Genomic DNA, 15,107 nt, shown 5'->3' on the forward strand with positions numbered 1-15,107 from the left:
TTGATTTATTTTTAAATAAATTATTTTATTCAAAAAACAATATTTTTAAATTTATTTAATTATTATAATTTATTATTTCAAAATGGAAATTAAAATTACAATTATTATTTTAATTATCTTTCAATAAAAAAATGCCAACAGTTTTTTTTTAAATAAATTTATATATATTGTCCTCTTTAATTCTTTGCTAGTTGTGACCGGCCTTGACTTTGCAATTCTACCCAATTTGAATCGTCAGCACTCTTCCTCAATCTTGGAATTATTTTGTATGTTATTTCATGACTCAAGGTGCATTAATCACATTTATACCAATAATGATCAATTATCAATATTTAGTCAATTGATTTTTAAAAGTCAACAAAATTATGATTGGTTTATTTTATTTTAAACTTGATTATTTATTAATAAAAAAAATGCAAAACTTTTTTTTTTATTTTAGATTAACAATTCCCTTTTATTTATTCAATCTTTATATTAAAATAAACCCAAAAAAAAGTTTATAAATATTAATTAATTATTATTTTAAAAAATAAAGAAATTAAGATAAATAAAATTGTTTCAGTAAAGTCTCAAATTTCTTCTATAGCATGCTTACGCCGACTAATTCTGCCTTTTTATGAGATTTAAATTTATTATTCGTTAACAAGAATATATAAATATCTTAATTATTTAAATTAAACTTTGTTGCAAAAATATTTTTATTAAAAAATCTTGAATACTTATTTCTTTATGTATAGGTTTATAAACCTTTTTATATACTTTATTTTTTAATTTTGAGTCAATCCTAAGTTGCCCGACATCAATTTTCGTAAATTATTTTTTTTTTAATCCTCTCACTTGTCCAAGTGGCTACACACTTCCGACAAGGTTGTTTTTCTATTCGAGGAAAAAAGAGCCGATTTTATTGAGGAAACCAGAGCTTGCCGATTGCAAGGGTAGTTACCGTTCTCTAAACTCGACTTTAGCGAGTAGACAAAAAAAAATCTACACACGCACTTTTAATAATTCGATATTTTCTGAAAATAAACATTCATTTATAATAAAATCTTTTACATAATTTCCCGTGCATTAGCACAAAAAAAAATCATTTCGATATGTATGTTTGCGTTTTGTGTAATTGTATAAGTGTCAAAAAAAATATTTTCTTCTAAAAATAACTATTTCCAACCTTTATAAATTTTTATTCTTTCAATAAAATATAAAAAAGAAATCCCACCGCTGCCACCATTAATGTTAGGTTTAAATTCGATTGTTTGAATTTATTATTAAAAAAGAAAGTTTTTAAATTAAATCGAATTTAGACTTAACTGTATCGAAAAGAGATTTTCGATAAATTTTTAAATAAAAGAAAATACTCAGTATTTATATCTTTAGAAATAAAACCTTAAATTCTTTAAAGTAATAATTATTATTATTATTAGAATTTAATAAAGGATCCCCCCTTTAAGTGCACTATTACTTCAGTGCCTCCGATTAGACGGTACTTTAATTGAAAGAAGTAAAAAAAGGAAAAGGTGGCAACAGTATAACAACTGTAATAAAACACTAAATGTAATATGAGTGGAATGTAATATACTCAGTTTTATTAATTTTAATGCGATTGAAATTAATATAAAATCTTACAAATGATCAAGATTTTTAATTCCCCTTAAAATCTTTTATGCTTATAACAAGTAATAATTATTGTAAAATATCCCTTCTTAATAAAACATGATCTATTTGAATTCTCAAATCGTGTATAACAATACAACTTTTATAATAACTTAACTATTATTTGTTGCATACAAGATAATTTTTTGTATATATATTTTTATACGTGTAGAATATGGTTATGTGTAAATGTAATCATGTATAAAATAATGTGATAAATAGTAATCGACTCACCAACTTACAATTTTATTAATTTTTGTATTTAAGTACAGAAAAGTATCCTGTTACTTTTCTCAAGTGAATCACTCAGATTCACACCTGGGACAGGTTCCTTATATGAATTATTTCTTCCTCTTTTTTAATTATTTTCTTCGTATTTTCCTTCAATTGTTTCTTTTTTGTTTCTAGTTCCTTGTTATTATTATTATCAGTATTATACTTTAAATTACTTTTATAAAAAAATTATATCAAAAATTGATTTTAATGTTTAAAGTTCGGGGTCACCGAATTTAAACTTGTAATCAAACCTGATATTATTTTGACAATGACAAATGATAAAATATTCTTAAAAAGCACTAGACGGAGGTTTCATATTTAACACTCCCTTTTTACTTAGCTTATTTTAATTTCACTTTTCGTTAATTCACTTTATCAACACAATGTATTCTTAACTGATTATCTTTTCTTTAGTTTCCTTTTTTTATTTTTTTAAATAGTATTTCACTTAGTATTCGCTTTTAGTATTTGTATTCTTTTAAATTATTTATTTCTTTAATTTCGCGTAAAATATTAGAAATTCTCAATTCAATTCACTTTATTCAATCAATTAAAACAATTCAAAATCAACCCTTATTTCTGGGGACAAAAAAAATATAAACCTCCGCCTTTTGCGGGAAATAAAACAAATAAAATATATCAAACATCCGCCTTGCGGGAAATGATAATTAAGACTCCTCGATTATTCCACCTGTGATTTTGGTCACACCCTCGAATTCGGTTCAGAATCGGTAAAGTGGGGGATTCCGTTGCACACGGCCCCTCGAACTTATTGTTACTAGGCAAGCTTTTTGCAAGCTTGCAAATTCTTTAAAAATGGCGTGATAGAGTTCGATGTTCTCTTTTCTATATTGCCAATGTGTAGGTATTTTCTTTTCCTTGGTATTTTACCAATACATTTAAAAGTCTTTCCTGTGAAATTGTTTTTTTGATGATTCTGACAATTTCTTATAGATGTTGAAAGATTTTATATTCTTTAAAAATTATAATATTTTGTAATTTTTAAAATATTATTCTGATAATATTAAAAAGGTAAAAAAAAGCAATTGAAGTTAGGTTGCTTATTTTTAATGTAGGTTAATGATTCGAGATTAATTAATAAATCGTTAATTGTTGAGTGGATTAATAGTAAAGAAAATACCTCTTTTCTATTAATTGTGTGAAAAATACTTAATTCTAAAACAATAATAATTTCCAAATTTCCTTTGAAGTTATATAATATAAAAGTTGTCTTATTTCTTAATAAAATAAAAATAAAAATCGTTACGAGTTTAAACGTAACACACAATTTAATAGCTTCAACAAGAGCATTAAAATTGATTTCTTTTGAATCAATTTACTTTTTTCCACTTGACATGCCCAAAAATACTAGAAAAAAAATCAAAACAACATTTAAATAGTATGCCTGCAAAGTCGTATTTTTTATGCTGCCCAGATGGGTGTTGACACTGTCTCACAACTGGTGATATGCTGTGTTTCACACCCAGAAATTGGCGCTATTTTGAAAAAGGAAAATTAAATTATTTTCAACCGTAGATTGGAACAATGCAATATTGCATCACAAAATATAAGGAAAACACTAAAAGAAAATGCATTACATTTACCTTTTCCAATTAATTTACTTGGAAAAAAAGTACTTTGCATTTATTGAAAAAACGATTTTTAGTCGATTATCACACACAGTGTCGGTATTTAACAAAAACAGTTTATATATCCGCTTCGGCGTACACGAAAAAGTTGGCTTATATAAAAAGAAATGTTTTTATATAAACCAATCGTCTTTTTAATATTGCATGTTAAAAAAAATTGACTGTCTCACAACTGGAGGTGTCTCACAACTGGAGACTCTCTCCTAATCAATGTTTCCTTAGAAATATTCAGAAAAAGCGTAATTTATTTAAAATGCCCTTTATGTAAAACCGGGGTAAAATCTTATAAACTTTGAAAATATGCTTTGCTTCTGATTTTTATTTTATCTTTAAAAACTCTAATTTATTCTCTTAATTATATTTTTGAGTGTCATACCCCTCGCAAAATTATTAAAAATAAGTCTTAGAACTGATGTTTTTGTACACTGTCAATCCTTTGACGTATTTCCAGTCATATATAACCAAAAGCTAGTTAAGGAGGATGGTGACTGTCTTTTCGGGGCAGGCGGCGAGAGGGGAATTCACATGCTTTTATATGGGATTAAAACTGCAAATACCAACTGTTTTAATATATATTTTATAAGTGAAATATGCAATACTTAATATATTAGACATAAAAAATAGTATTTTTAATAATTCTAATTCATTATTCTTAAAAAATATTTTAAAAAATAATTATTTAATTACGTAAAAAAAATTTTGTAAAAAAATTTTATGAGCATGGAGATCGTGACAACAGCGCATTCCATATGCATGCTAGAAACAGTGTTGGTAACACTGAATAAGATTTCATTCGTATATGATTACATTGCGACGTTGCCACGTTTCTGTGTATTATGTTAGAGAGGTTAGAAAATCTGTAATTTTACGTCAGTTTTAATGTTATTTCTAAAAATCAGGACAGTCGGTTTACTCAATTATTTTTTTAAATTATTCCAAAAGTATTAAACTTTAAAAGAGTATGATTTTTAAAAAAAGTTTAACTTTTTTACACAAGTTATTATCAAAATAGTGCACTTCACATAACACTCCCCATAAGAGCCCATATAAAAACATGCAATTTAAACAATTAAATTCTCAAAAACGGGACAGTAAAAAATTAAAAAAAAAATTGTTCTATAATTTAGACATTCTTAACAAAGAGTTTTTCCAAATTTAAAAAAATTCTTAACATTTTTATTTGAGTCACCATCCTCCTTAATACCTACTCTCTAAATCTGAATCAGCGATAAGTATGCCACTATTTCAATTAGCGTATATGCGCTGTGAATTAGTGAAATTTCACTAAATAATCAGTGAAACTTCACTGATTAATTAGCGCATATACGCTGTTTTAAAATAGTGGCATACTTATCGCTGAGAATCAGTGAAATTTCGCTGATTCAGATTTAGAGAGTAATATACCCAGGGTGGTCACAAGTTTCAGTTTTCAATTTCCCTGTCAATTTACTGACATTACAGTTATTTTCTATTATAAAATATTTTTACAGGAAAATATAAAAGTTTACGAAAAACGAGTAAAATTTATGAATTTTAATAATTTTAAAAATTATAATTATAACCCTACCTGAATTCAATCATTTTTTATAATTTTCAACTAAACTTCATATCTGAATCAATTATTTCAAATAATTTTCCGATAGTTCTTCTAGAATAATTCAATTATTTAAATACAGAACTCAATTTCTTATAACTGTCCATGTTTTTTCTTTAGTTATTAAGATATAATATTTTCAAAAAACTAATAAAAAAATTCTTACAATTAATTTTTTTTTAATATTTTAAAATAATTTTTGAAAGAAAATAGTTTTTTTATTATGCAATTGAAAAATTTCCAAACAATTGAAATTTGGTAAAATCTTTTAAAGATAATTTCATTTCTTAAGAGAATTTTTGTTTTTAAAGAAAACTAATTAATTTTTTGATGAATTTTAATTAAAAATTTTGAACATGATTTTTTTCTAAAAAATGTTAAAAGTAATCTTACTACTAAAATCTTACTACTAAAAGATCTTACTACAATTATAAATTAAAACAAAAAAACATCACAATATGTAATTTTAAAAAGTTATTATTTTTGTATGTATTTGAATTTTTGGAAATGTGTATTTAAAAATACTAAAAATATTGAATTTAAAAAAAAATTTAGATTAGAAGCTAAATTTGTTTTTAAATTCATATTTAAAGATTTTTCATTAACTCTTTTGATAATTATATTATTTTCAAAATTTGCAATCTTTAAAAGTTGATTTTCGAAAATTGTAATAAAATACTTGAAAAAAATTAGTTAATTTCAATTATAAATTTTACAAAATTTCAATTATTCAAAATCTTTTTAATTGTATATTTCGAAAATTTAAATAGAAAAAAGATTCAAATAGTTATTTTGCGCCCATTATGCTAACATAATTTTTTGTCCTAACTGCATGGAAAGTATGTCATTGAGGGCACAAACGATTAAACGCTCATATTAGTTAAAAATTAAACTTTTTATAAATGTATTTGACGTCTATAATGATAGAAGTTTTAATATAGAAATAAGAAAACAATGTATTTAAAATTGACAATTTTTACAACCAAAATGGGAACAAAACCAAATTTGTCACAATTTTTTTAGAGAAAATCGAAAATAAATAGCACAGTTTTATAGACAAAATAAAACAAGTTAAAAATGTTTGCATTTTTATAGTTATCATAAAAAGAAAGTCGAAAATATCGCATTTTAATGAAGAATATCGAATAATTAACATGCGGTCGCAAAATACTTTTCCCCTACCCCAGGGTGGGAATGAGTTACAAAAAAAATGAGGACAAAAAATAATTTTAGAAAGATTTGTTTCTAGTTATTTTCCGCACTATAAAAATCGAAATGAGTTCCATTTTATACTAAAAAATGTGGTATTTTGTTGCAATATTTGGAAGAAAAGTTTTTAAGTTTTTGAAAGTAATTCGAAAAGAATATCATTTTTCTTAATTTCCATGACTAAAAATTTTTTTCCTGTCATTTCCCTGACTTTACTCACATGTGGTCTCCCTGCGTTAACAAAAAAAAGGCTTTATTTATTGATGAAAATGCACACCAATCGTCCTCATGTATTGCACATCTTCTCTTATAATAATAATTGACTCTGTTTTTTAACTCGAGTATCGAAATAGCAGAGAATTTTGAATTTCCGGAATCTTTACGCGTATAAATTTAAATGACAAATGTAAAAATATGTTACAGTTTTCTTGAAACTGTTGTTACTGCTCGTTAATATTATAGAATATGTCAAAATATTGGAGATTACTTAGGAATATATGGGAATTTTAAAGAATATAAGTGAATACTGAGAATATTAAAGAATATCAGTGAATAGTGAGAATATTGAATATATGCTGGAAAACATGGGAATACCCATAGAATACATGTGAATATCTATCGAGTGTACGAGGAATATCGAAGTTGTTCACCCCTCGATCAATACATACATCGATACTTTATGTGATTCAACACTGTAAACTAAGCACCAAATGACTGTTACTATTCTGCTTTTCACTATTATTATAACATGATTATCTGCTATTTATAGTTATTTCTTTATTAGTTATTTGATATCTTATACTTGTTGATTAGTTAATTATATTATTATTCTATTACACAGGACTACAAAGTGAAATTGAGGTGGACATGTTTTAAGCATAGGTGACCTTTATGTTTTTGTCAAACACCTAATTTTGCAAAACTTCAAGGTCAATTAAAGGTCATCTAGGTCCGGTGTTGGAAAAACTAAATATTTAGAATTAAAGTTTTTGACCTTGTTGCTGACGTAATGGAGTCATATGTACACCTGAAATGTAATCAGTAGAGGTGTGTAAAAAGCTCGAAGCTCGATTGAGCTTTTTATTTTTCGAGCTGAGCCTCATCAGTTCGAGTTCAAACTGAGCCGAGCTGTGCAAGAAGCTCGAATAATTTCGAATAATTTCCCTTCCTATGGCTCATTAGCCCTAGGAACTCATGTTTTCAAATAAATAATAAATAAATAATTTCGAGTACTCGAACGTTTCGAGTACTTGAATTTTTTCGAGCTCTTAAGTAAATTCGAGTTCTAGAGAAAATTCATATAATTTTCGCATATATTAGATATAATTAGCAAATTAAAATACACTTTGAAATTGAAGATATATTTACTTTATTGATTCAGTAATTCGAATAAAATCGAAATTTTATACTTATTAATAATTTTTTTGTCATTTAAAAGCTCGAATCTATTCGAGTACTCGATTTCACCCGAGTACTCGAATTTAATCAAGTACTCGAATTTACCCGAGTACTCGATACATCGAGCCGTCTCGGGCTCGGTTCGAAAAAATTTCGGCTCGACTGGGCAATTCGAGCTTGTTTTGCACATCTCTAGTAATCAGCGACCCCAAAAACATAAAAAGCAATTTGTTTTAAAATCCATCCCTAGCTAACTTTCTGAACAAGAGAATGAAATCAAAATTTGACCTTCTAGATGACCCTTAACTGACCTTGAAAGGTTGGTTCATAAAAATGGTCAAAACATATTCGAACGTAAAATTTTCCGCTCTTTCCGAATCCGGAGTCACAAAATTACATTATAAGGGCAGAAAGTTAGAAATTCCTGCACTGCGCGAAGTGATGCCCGAGACGAAGCCGAAGGCATCATCGCGTAGTTTAAGGCTTTCGAATTTCTGCCCGTGTAATGTATACTATTTTTCTTTATATACGGTCGAAAGTACGCTCGCTAATTTATGTTTTAAGAAAATTGCAATCGTGTTTCATTTGACAGCCGGACATCTTTATTTACTTGTGCTCCTCGCTTCAACGCCTCTAGCGGACACTCGTGAAGCTCTGGTTTTTTCTGTCTCTCTCTTGCAAACAACATTCGCCTGCCCCGACATTAATATTATATTTTCAAAAGAATTTTTCTGGTTGTACAAATTTAATTTTATGTTTCTAAACTTTCTAATGACCACAATTCCACTATTTCTTCAAATTATTAAAATTGTATTATAACATTTTGGCACGTATTAAAAAAGAAATTAAAAATTTTTTAATTATTTTATTTTTGTTTTTAATGTTTATTTAAATAAGTTTTGAAAATAATTATATCAGCAAAAGATTTCGTTCATTTCAATATTCAGAGCTTGTGGATAAAAAAATTTATAAAGTATAAAAAGTTTTCTTGATAATTTTTTTTCTCATTTTATATATTGCGATAACAATTAGTCGTTAAATTGTCATTGAACTCGCAATTTTCTTATTTGCCGACAGTGGTGTTTTTACAGACAAAGAATTCTTTTACTCCAGCTGTAATAGAGGGCGTGTGTGAAAATCAACCAAAGCACAAATGTTTGACTTTCTGCTGCGAAATCGCAGAGGGAAGTACGTACTTTCGATCGAGGTATGAAGAAAAAAATTTTTCAACAAATCAGACATACACTGCTACTTTGTGTGATTTGCTCGCTCTACAGCAAAAGCTTAATTTCGATATATTTATCGAATGTGAAACACGATGCAACGTAACAAAAATATCAATTTTTCAGGGAAATATAACAGAATATAGTAAACCCTTGTTCACACGAGGCATTCATAATAAATAACATAAAGTACCATAATTAAATATTTTGCTTTTAGGTCGAAATTCGATTGTTTTCTTATTCACATCGCAATGTAAACACTATTTCTTGTATTATTTGACGAAAATACGTTTTCATACTAATTGATCAAACGATTAATAGAGTTATTACATAATAAAAAATATTTTAAGAGGTGAAAAAATATTTGGAACAAAGAACTCTAGGTGTGATGCTATCAATTTGTACGCGTTAACCGAGCTAAGAACGAAATAAGGACCGCAAAAACTGTTCGAGTTTCGTGTTAACCGTTCAGCCCCACTCTCCCCTACTTTCCCCCATTTTTTATATAATTAAATTTTTTTTGAACGAAGAGAAATGAAATTAGGTATTTCATAATAGTAATATAAAAAAATAAACTTACTTTCCGTTTTGAATGGTCGTTGTTGGAACCGGTCCTCCACTAGCTCCCATAAGGAAATCTTCAGGATCGGATTCATAAGGTGGCTCGTCGTACCAATGTTGACCTCCTGGCCCTGGTCCGAGACCACCTGCGATCCCACACCTTGCATCATCATCATACATGTAGGTGTCGTCTAAAAATTAAATCGTATTCCTTATTTAATTTGAATAGACATCAGGTCTATAAATCTTCTGTAAAACACTTCCGAAAGTAAATTTTGTTCCGGAATTGCTTCTGACAGATTCCCGATAGGGTTATTCGTTAAAACGTTTATCCAAAATAAATCCATCTATTTTAAAAAACTTAACCAATGAACATGATGAACAACCACAAAGAAAAAAAAGAAAATATTTATTTTCAGTCTTGCATTTTTAAGAAAAATTAATTCCATGATTATTATTTCTGATATTCAGTTAAAAAATATACTTGTTCGTGAGACAAATATTAAACATTCTTTGACCTGTAAAACAGGTTGTAATGATCTGTTATTTTTAATTGCAAAAAGCATAGCTAGCCGAATGGAGTCCGGGTATTTAATTCAATTAAATCTCTCAATTTAGTCTCAAAAATCTTTTATCAGAACAGTATTTATCTTCAGAATTGTTTGATACTATGAGTTAGAGTAAAGGTGTAGTCATTAACAAGGCATTAATTAAACCTTTGTAAAAAAGTATATTTTAGTAACAAATAAAAGAATAACAAAATATAATAAATATATATATAACAAAATAAATAAATTTAGAAATACTAATAATAAAACATCATTCGCTAGTTTTTCATCCCAGAATAGTGAATTATATTAGTTTACCGTTTCACTATTAATCATTTCACTTATTACATAATTACTAAGTTTCACATTACGTTACTTTACAGATGAGTTGCGCGTTACTAGATTTAATTATTCCCAAAGCTAGTCATGAATTTACTTCCCGATTATCGTATTGGACGGTTACGTACATAGTGCACTCTAGTGAAGACGATTTCGCAATATTTCACTAGGGAGAAATCGCGTCAATGAAGAGCCAGTACGCCCGCTGACCCTCTTATCCAATAGGAAAATATACCGAAATAATTAAATCTCTGTTCAGACGATTCTTAACCCTGGATGTACCTTGAACAAAGAATCGACTTTACAACATCGCTTCAGGTGAATAGAGATGTACCTCTATTTACGTGGGGCGGTGAGTGCAAAAGGTGCTTAGGAAAGGTAAGCTTTGAGGCGAGGCAGAGTAGCGAAGGGTGTTACTACTGCACAGTTGTCCGTGTATCTCGAGTACAACTCCTTCTGGGAATTGTCTAGTCTAGCAGACCCAGTTGTACCTGTGATACCGCCTGCCTGCACTAGGTAGGAAGTTGATGCAGATGTACCTGCCCTGAGAAAGGAGGATCTCATTCCTTTGGAGAGTTGTACCTCAGCCTCGGCGACAGATAGAAATGAAAGGGTAAGGAGAGAATGAAAGGTAAGGAGAGAATTCTCGTCGCTCTTCCTCGGAGCAAGCCCCGAGTCAGTTCGACGGCGAATAGTGATGGTAGAATCTAGTCCGATTCCTGTGAAGAATCGATTCTCGACTTCCAAGAATCGATTCTATACTAACGTCTGCTGTCTGCGCAGAGACATATTTATTGGGCGTTTCAAGAGTTCCTCTGAGCATACTCAGAATGTGCCGTTATTGGTTGATCCAACAGCGTTAATCTGTACACGTGGTATGTGTATAACCGGTATAATCACATTTTTGTCGTAGTGTTTACTTGGAATTTAGCAAAGTTTCTAGAAATTAAAGTGGGCAAAAAATTTATAATTTTGTTGAAATTTGTTTCCATTGAAATTTGTTTTTCCAAAATGCCGCCAAGTGAAGTTTGGAATGATTTTCAAAAAATAAATAATAGAGATAAGGTGCGTTGCGGTGTGTTCCTCGTAGAATTAAAATTCTGTAAAATCACATCTTTTTTATCCAAACACCTACAAACTATCCATAAAATAAATCTGCTTTCATTTTCGAAGAAAAAGAACAGAAAGTTTTTCGTCCACCGAAAATGAAAATAACGACAGTAACAGTAAGGAGAGTGTTAAAGAGGTTAAGTATAACCTTTATGTATTTACTATCTTAATGGTAAATAAACATAGCATCAATAATAAATTCCTAAATTATTTTAATTAAGAAATTTTATAAATAAATTGATAAAACATATTTACACTACCGTCCGTGAGTATCAGGACGCCTCTTTTTTCATGAGTGGAAAAATGCTTAAAACGTAGAAAATAAGAATGAAACAAATTTTTCGTATTTTTTTCCTGAAAGCTAATGAAATTATAAAAAGACTGACACCTGATCGAAGAATTTTCGTTGACTATTCTGTCAGATACAGAAAAAATACTGGATTTTGCATGCTTTTCGTAATTTTTTAATTTCTCGAAAACTAATTAACTTTTATTAGCCCTCCTGGTCTTGTTTTAATCTCTATTTAATGTAGAATCTAAATTATTAACTGGTATTGTGAAATAAATTTTTCCAAAAAAATTTGAAACCGTAAAAGTAGGATTAAAAAATTCAAAAAATTATCATGAATATTAAAGTGTCAAAAAGATCAATGGAAAATATGTTCATTTAATAGATATACTAAAATTCAAAAAAGCTTTTTGATTACTTAATTATTTAATTAAAAAAATTTTTATTTTGATGAAAAAGTGTCAAAATTTTTTTATTCAACTTTCAGTTTCAAATTTTTTTGGAAAAATTTATATCACAATACTATAAATTAATTTAGATTCTACATTGAATAGAGATTGAAACAAGACCAAGAACGCTAAAAAAAGTTAATTAGTTTTCGAGAAATTAAAAAATTACGAAAAGCATGCAAAATCCAGTATTTTTTCTGTATCTGACAGAATAGTCAACGAAAATTCTTCGATCAGGTGTCAGTATTTTCATAATTTCATTATCTTTCAGGAAAAAAATACGAAAAATTTTTGTCATTCCTATTTTCTACGTTTTAAGCATTCTTCCACTCATGAAAAAAGGGGCGTCCTGATACTCACGGACGGTAGTGTAGATTAAAACTTTATTCATATTTGTAAATATATATGATAATAGCACAAAAAATATTTAGGAATCGAAATAGAATCTGTGACAATTGGAGCCAAACCTATCGCTGAAAAAATAACAACGGAAAATTTATGCGTGATCTTAAAGGATCTAATTTCCGAATGGAGCATAAAACCTGACAACGTCAAGGCAGTTTTAACCGACAATGCTTCTAACATTATCAATGCTTGCAAAATTGTTTTTGGTAATAAGAAGCATATCGCATGCTTTGCCCACTCATTAAACATTGTTGCCCGAAAACAGCGACGACGATAATGACCTTTCAGACGACGATCAGGGAAATGAAAATAATGACATCAGTTCTCTGAAAACAGTTGTTAGAAAAATAAAAAAATTGTTACTTTTTTCGCAAAAGTGATAGAGCAACTGAAGAGCTCAAAGCTTTGCAGAAGAAAGAATGGAATAAGAATAAAAACCAGTGCTTAAAACTTATACAAGAAGTGCAAACACGGTGGAATTACACTTTCGATATGGTCGATCGATTTTTGGAACTGTCCAATTTCATAGGAAAAGTTTTGTTAAAAGTTTCCAGAGAAAAGTCGACTAGAGATATTTTAAAACCTATGTCTCAATTAACTAAGGAAATTTTCTCATAGAAGTCGGTTACACTGAGCAAGTGTATACCACTGATTTCCCTTCTTCAAAAAGTAAATACCATATTCTTATTATTATCCGTTTCTAAAATATATTACATTAAAATATAATTTATTAATTTGTTTATACACCTGTCTTAAGCCTACATAACTTGGCTATACAAGTGTCTGTTTACAAATTTTCTGTCTTACAATGTTTTCTATAATTAATATTAAATTTTGCGTCTACAGAACGACTTGAAAATTAAGAGTACTTGCATTTGCCTGGACCACCCGTCTAATGGGTTTTCTCGCCAGTAGAGAGGGAAACTGTAGAAAACCTCTCCTGAGTACAACCGGTTTATCGACAGTGGAGATCTCATGGTGTGTACCGGACAATAATCGACGGTGCACATCATTATACCTCGACGTCAAACCTCCCGCTTAGATTATCTCACGTGGCGGAAAAATACCAAGCCAAATGGGCGCGAACCCTTGGTCCTAAAACGTCCACCAAGCGAGGCAACTATCCGACTGAGCTAATCTGGCGGTATTAAAATATAATTTAGATTAAGGGTCGTTCAAAAAATACGTAACGCTCTTTTTCTGAAATTTGGGCCCCAAAAAGCGTTACATATTATTTTAACGGTCCCCTATAATATTCTTAATTGTTTCCTTTTTTAGAGTATCAACAATTATAAAGCAACGCCTTCCGTTTTATTTAATTTTAAACAAATTTTTTTTACTAATTTGGAGAAAAGATTTAAGACAGTAGAAAATATTAAAGTAGCTCCAATGGCAACAATTCTCGATCCGAGATTTAAAAAACTGCATCAGGGAGAAACAAAATTTTTGTCAGGAAAATTAAGAAAATTGAGACTTTTTTAGACATATTTTAAAAAATTGAGACTTTTTCGAGTTTTCTTCCAAACATTGCAACAAAATACCACAATTATTAGTAAAAAAGTGCAACTTCTTTTGATTTTTATAATGCGAAAAATAACTATAAACAAATCTATCAAAAATTATTTTAAGATATAATTGAATTCTAGAAGAACTTTTGGAAAATAATTTTAATTAATTGATTCAGAGATAAAGTTTAGTAGCAAGTCTCGCGGTGGGGACTGTGACGTAGGCGCGACCCGGCGGTGTGTGTGCGGTGGCTATTCTCTACGCGACTAGCAGGCTGAACGCGCTGTAGTATATATAGATATACTCTATGCATGAAATATAATTTCACACGTTAGAATTTAAATGCTATCGTTACAAGGTTTTAAGTATATTAATCTATTACATCCCCCACAGCATCTAAACTTGCAGTAATATTGACAACATTGCCTCAATATTGTGAAACTTGCAGCAATATTGTCAATGTTGCTGCAAGTTTAGATGCTGTGGGAGATTCTATTATAGGGGAGACGAGGTGCGGTTGTTACACGCTGTGCAGTTCTTACAAATTGAATATCTCAGAAACAGTGAATCAGGGGAGCCAAGCTGAAATGCAATTGTCAGATATACAAAGTTGCGTCGTCTCGCTACCGAGGCGCTGCTGTAGTCACGAATACAATCAAACATTCATGTCTATGAAGCGTTTGAAATTGTTTTTAAATTTGAAATGTCAAAATGGTGCTCCGAAAATATAACCAAATTAAAAATGTTAATATATTACTATTTTAATTATTTAAAACACAGAAAAATTTTAACTTTATATAATATTTATAATTTATTTTAATTAAGGGGACATTCCAGTTCAAAACAGGCAAAAAGAAGGCTTTTTTAGTATATATTATTAAAATAACTATGACATTTATTT

The 15,107-nt window shown here is 29.0% G+C and overlaps 1 protein-coding gene across 4 annotated transcripts in view; it reads right to left on the minus strand.

Annotated features, from left to right (window-relative positions):
* The window catches only part of LOC122504191 (SAM and SH3 domain-containing protein 1-like), a 641,260-nt gene that overhangs the window by 204,596 nt on the left and 421,557 nt on the right, over nucleotides 1–15,107 (minus strand). For all 4 annotated transcript variants that reach the window (XM_043615130.1, XM_043615129.1, XM_043615128.1 and 1 more), the window contains one exon: nucleotides 9,580–9,751. In XM_043615130.1, coding sequence (XP_043471065.1) covers nucleotides 9,580–9,751 — 172 coding nt within the window. The remainder of the gene's footprint in view (nucleotides 1–9,579; nucleotides 9,752–15,107) is intronic.

Source organism: Leptopilina heterotoma, unplaced genomic scaffold (genome assembly GCF_015476425.1).
Source record: "Leptopilina heterotoma isolate Lh14 unplaced genomic scaffold, ASM1547642v1 Lhet_284, whole genome shotgun sequence".
Lineage (NCBI taxonomy): Eukaryota > Metazoa > Arthropoda > Insecta > Hymenoptera > Figitidae > Leptopilina > Leptopilina heterotoma.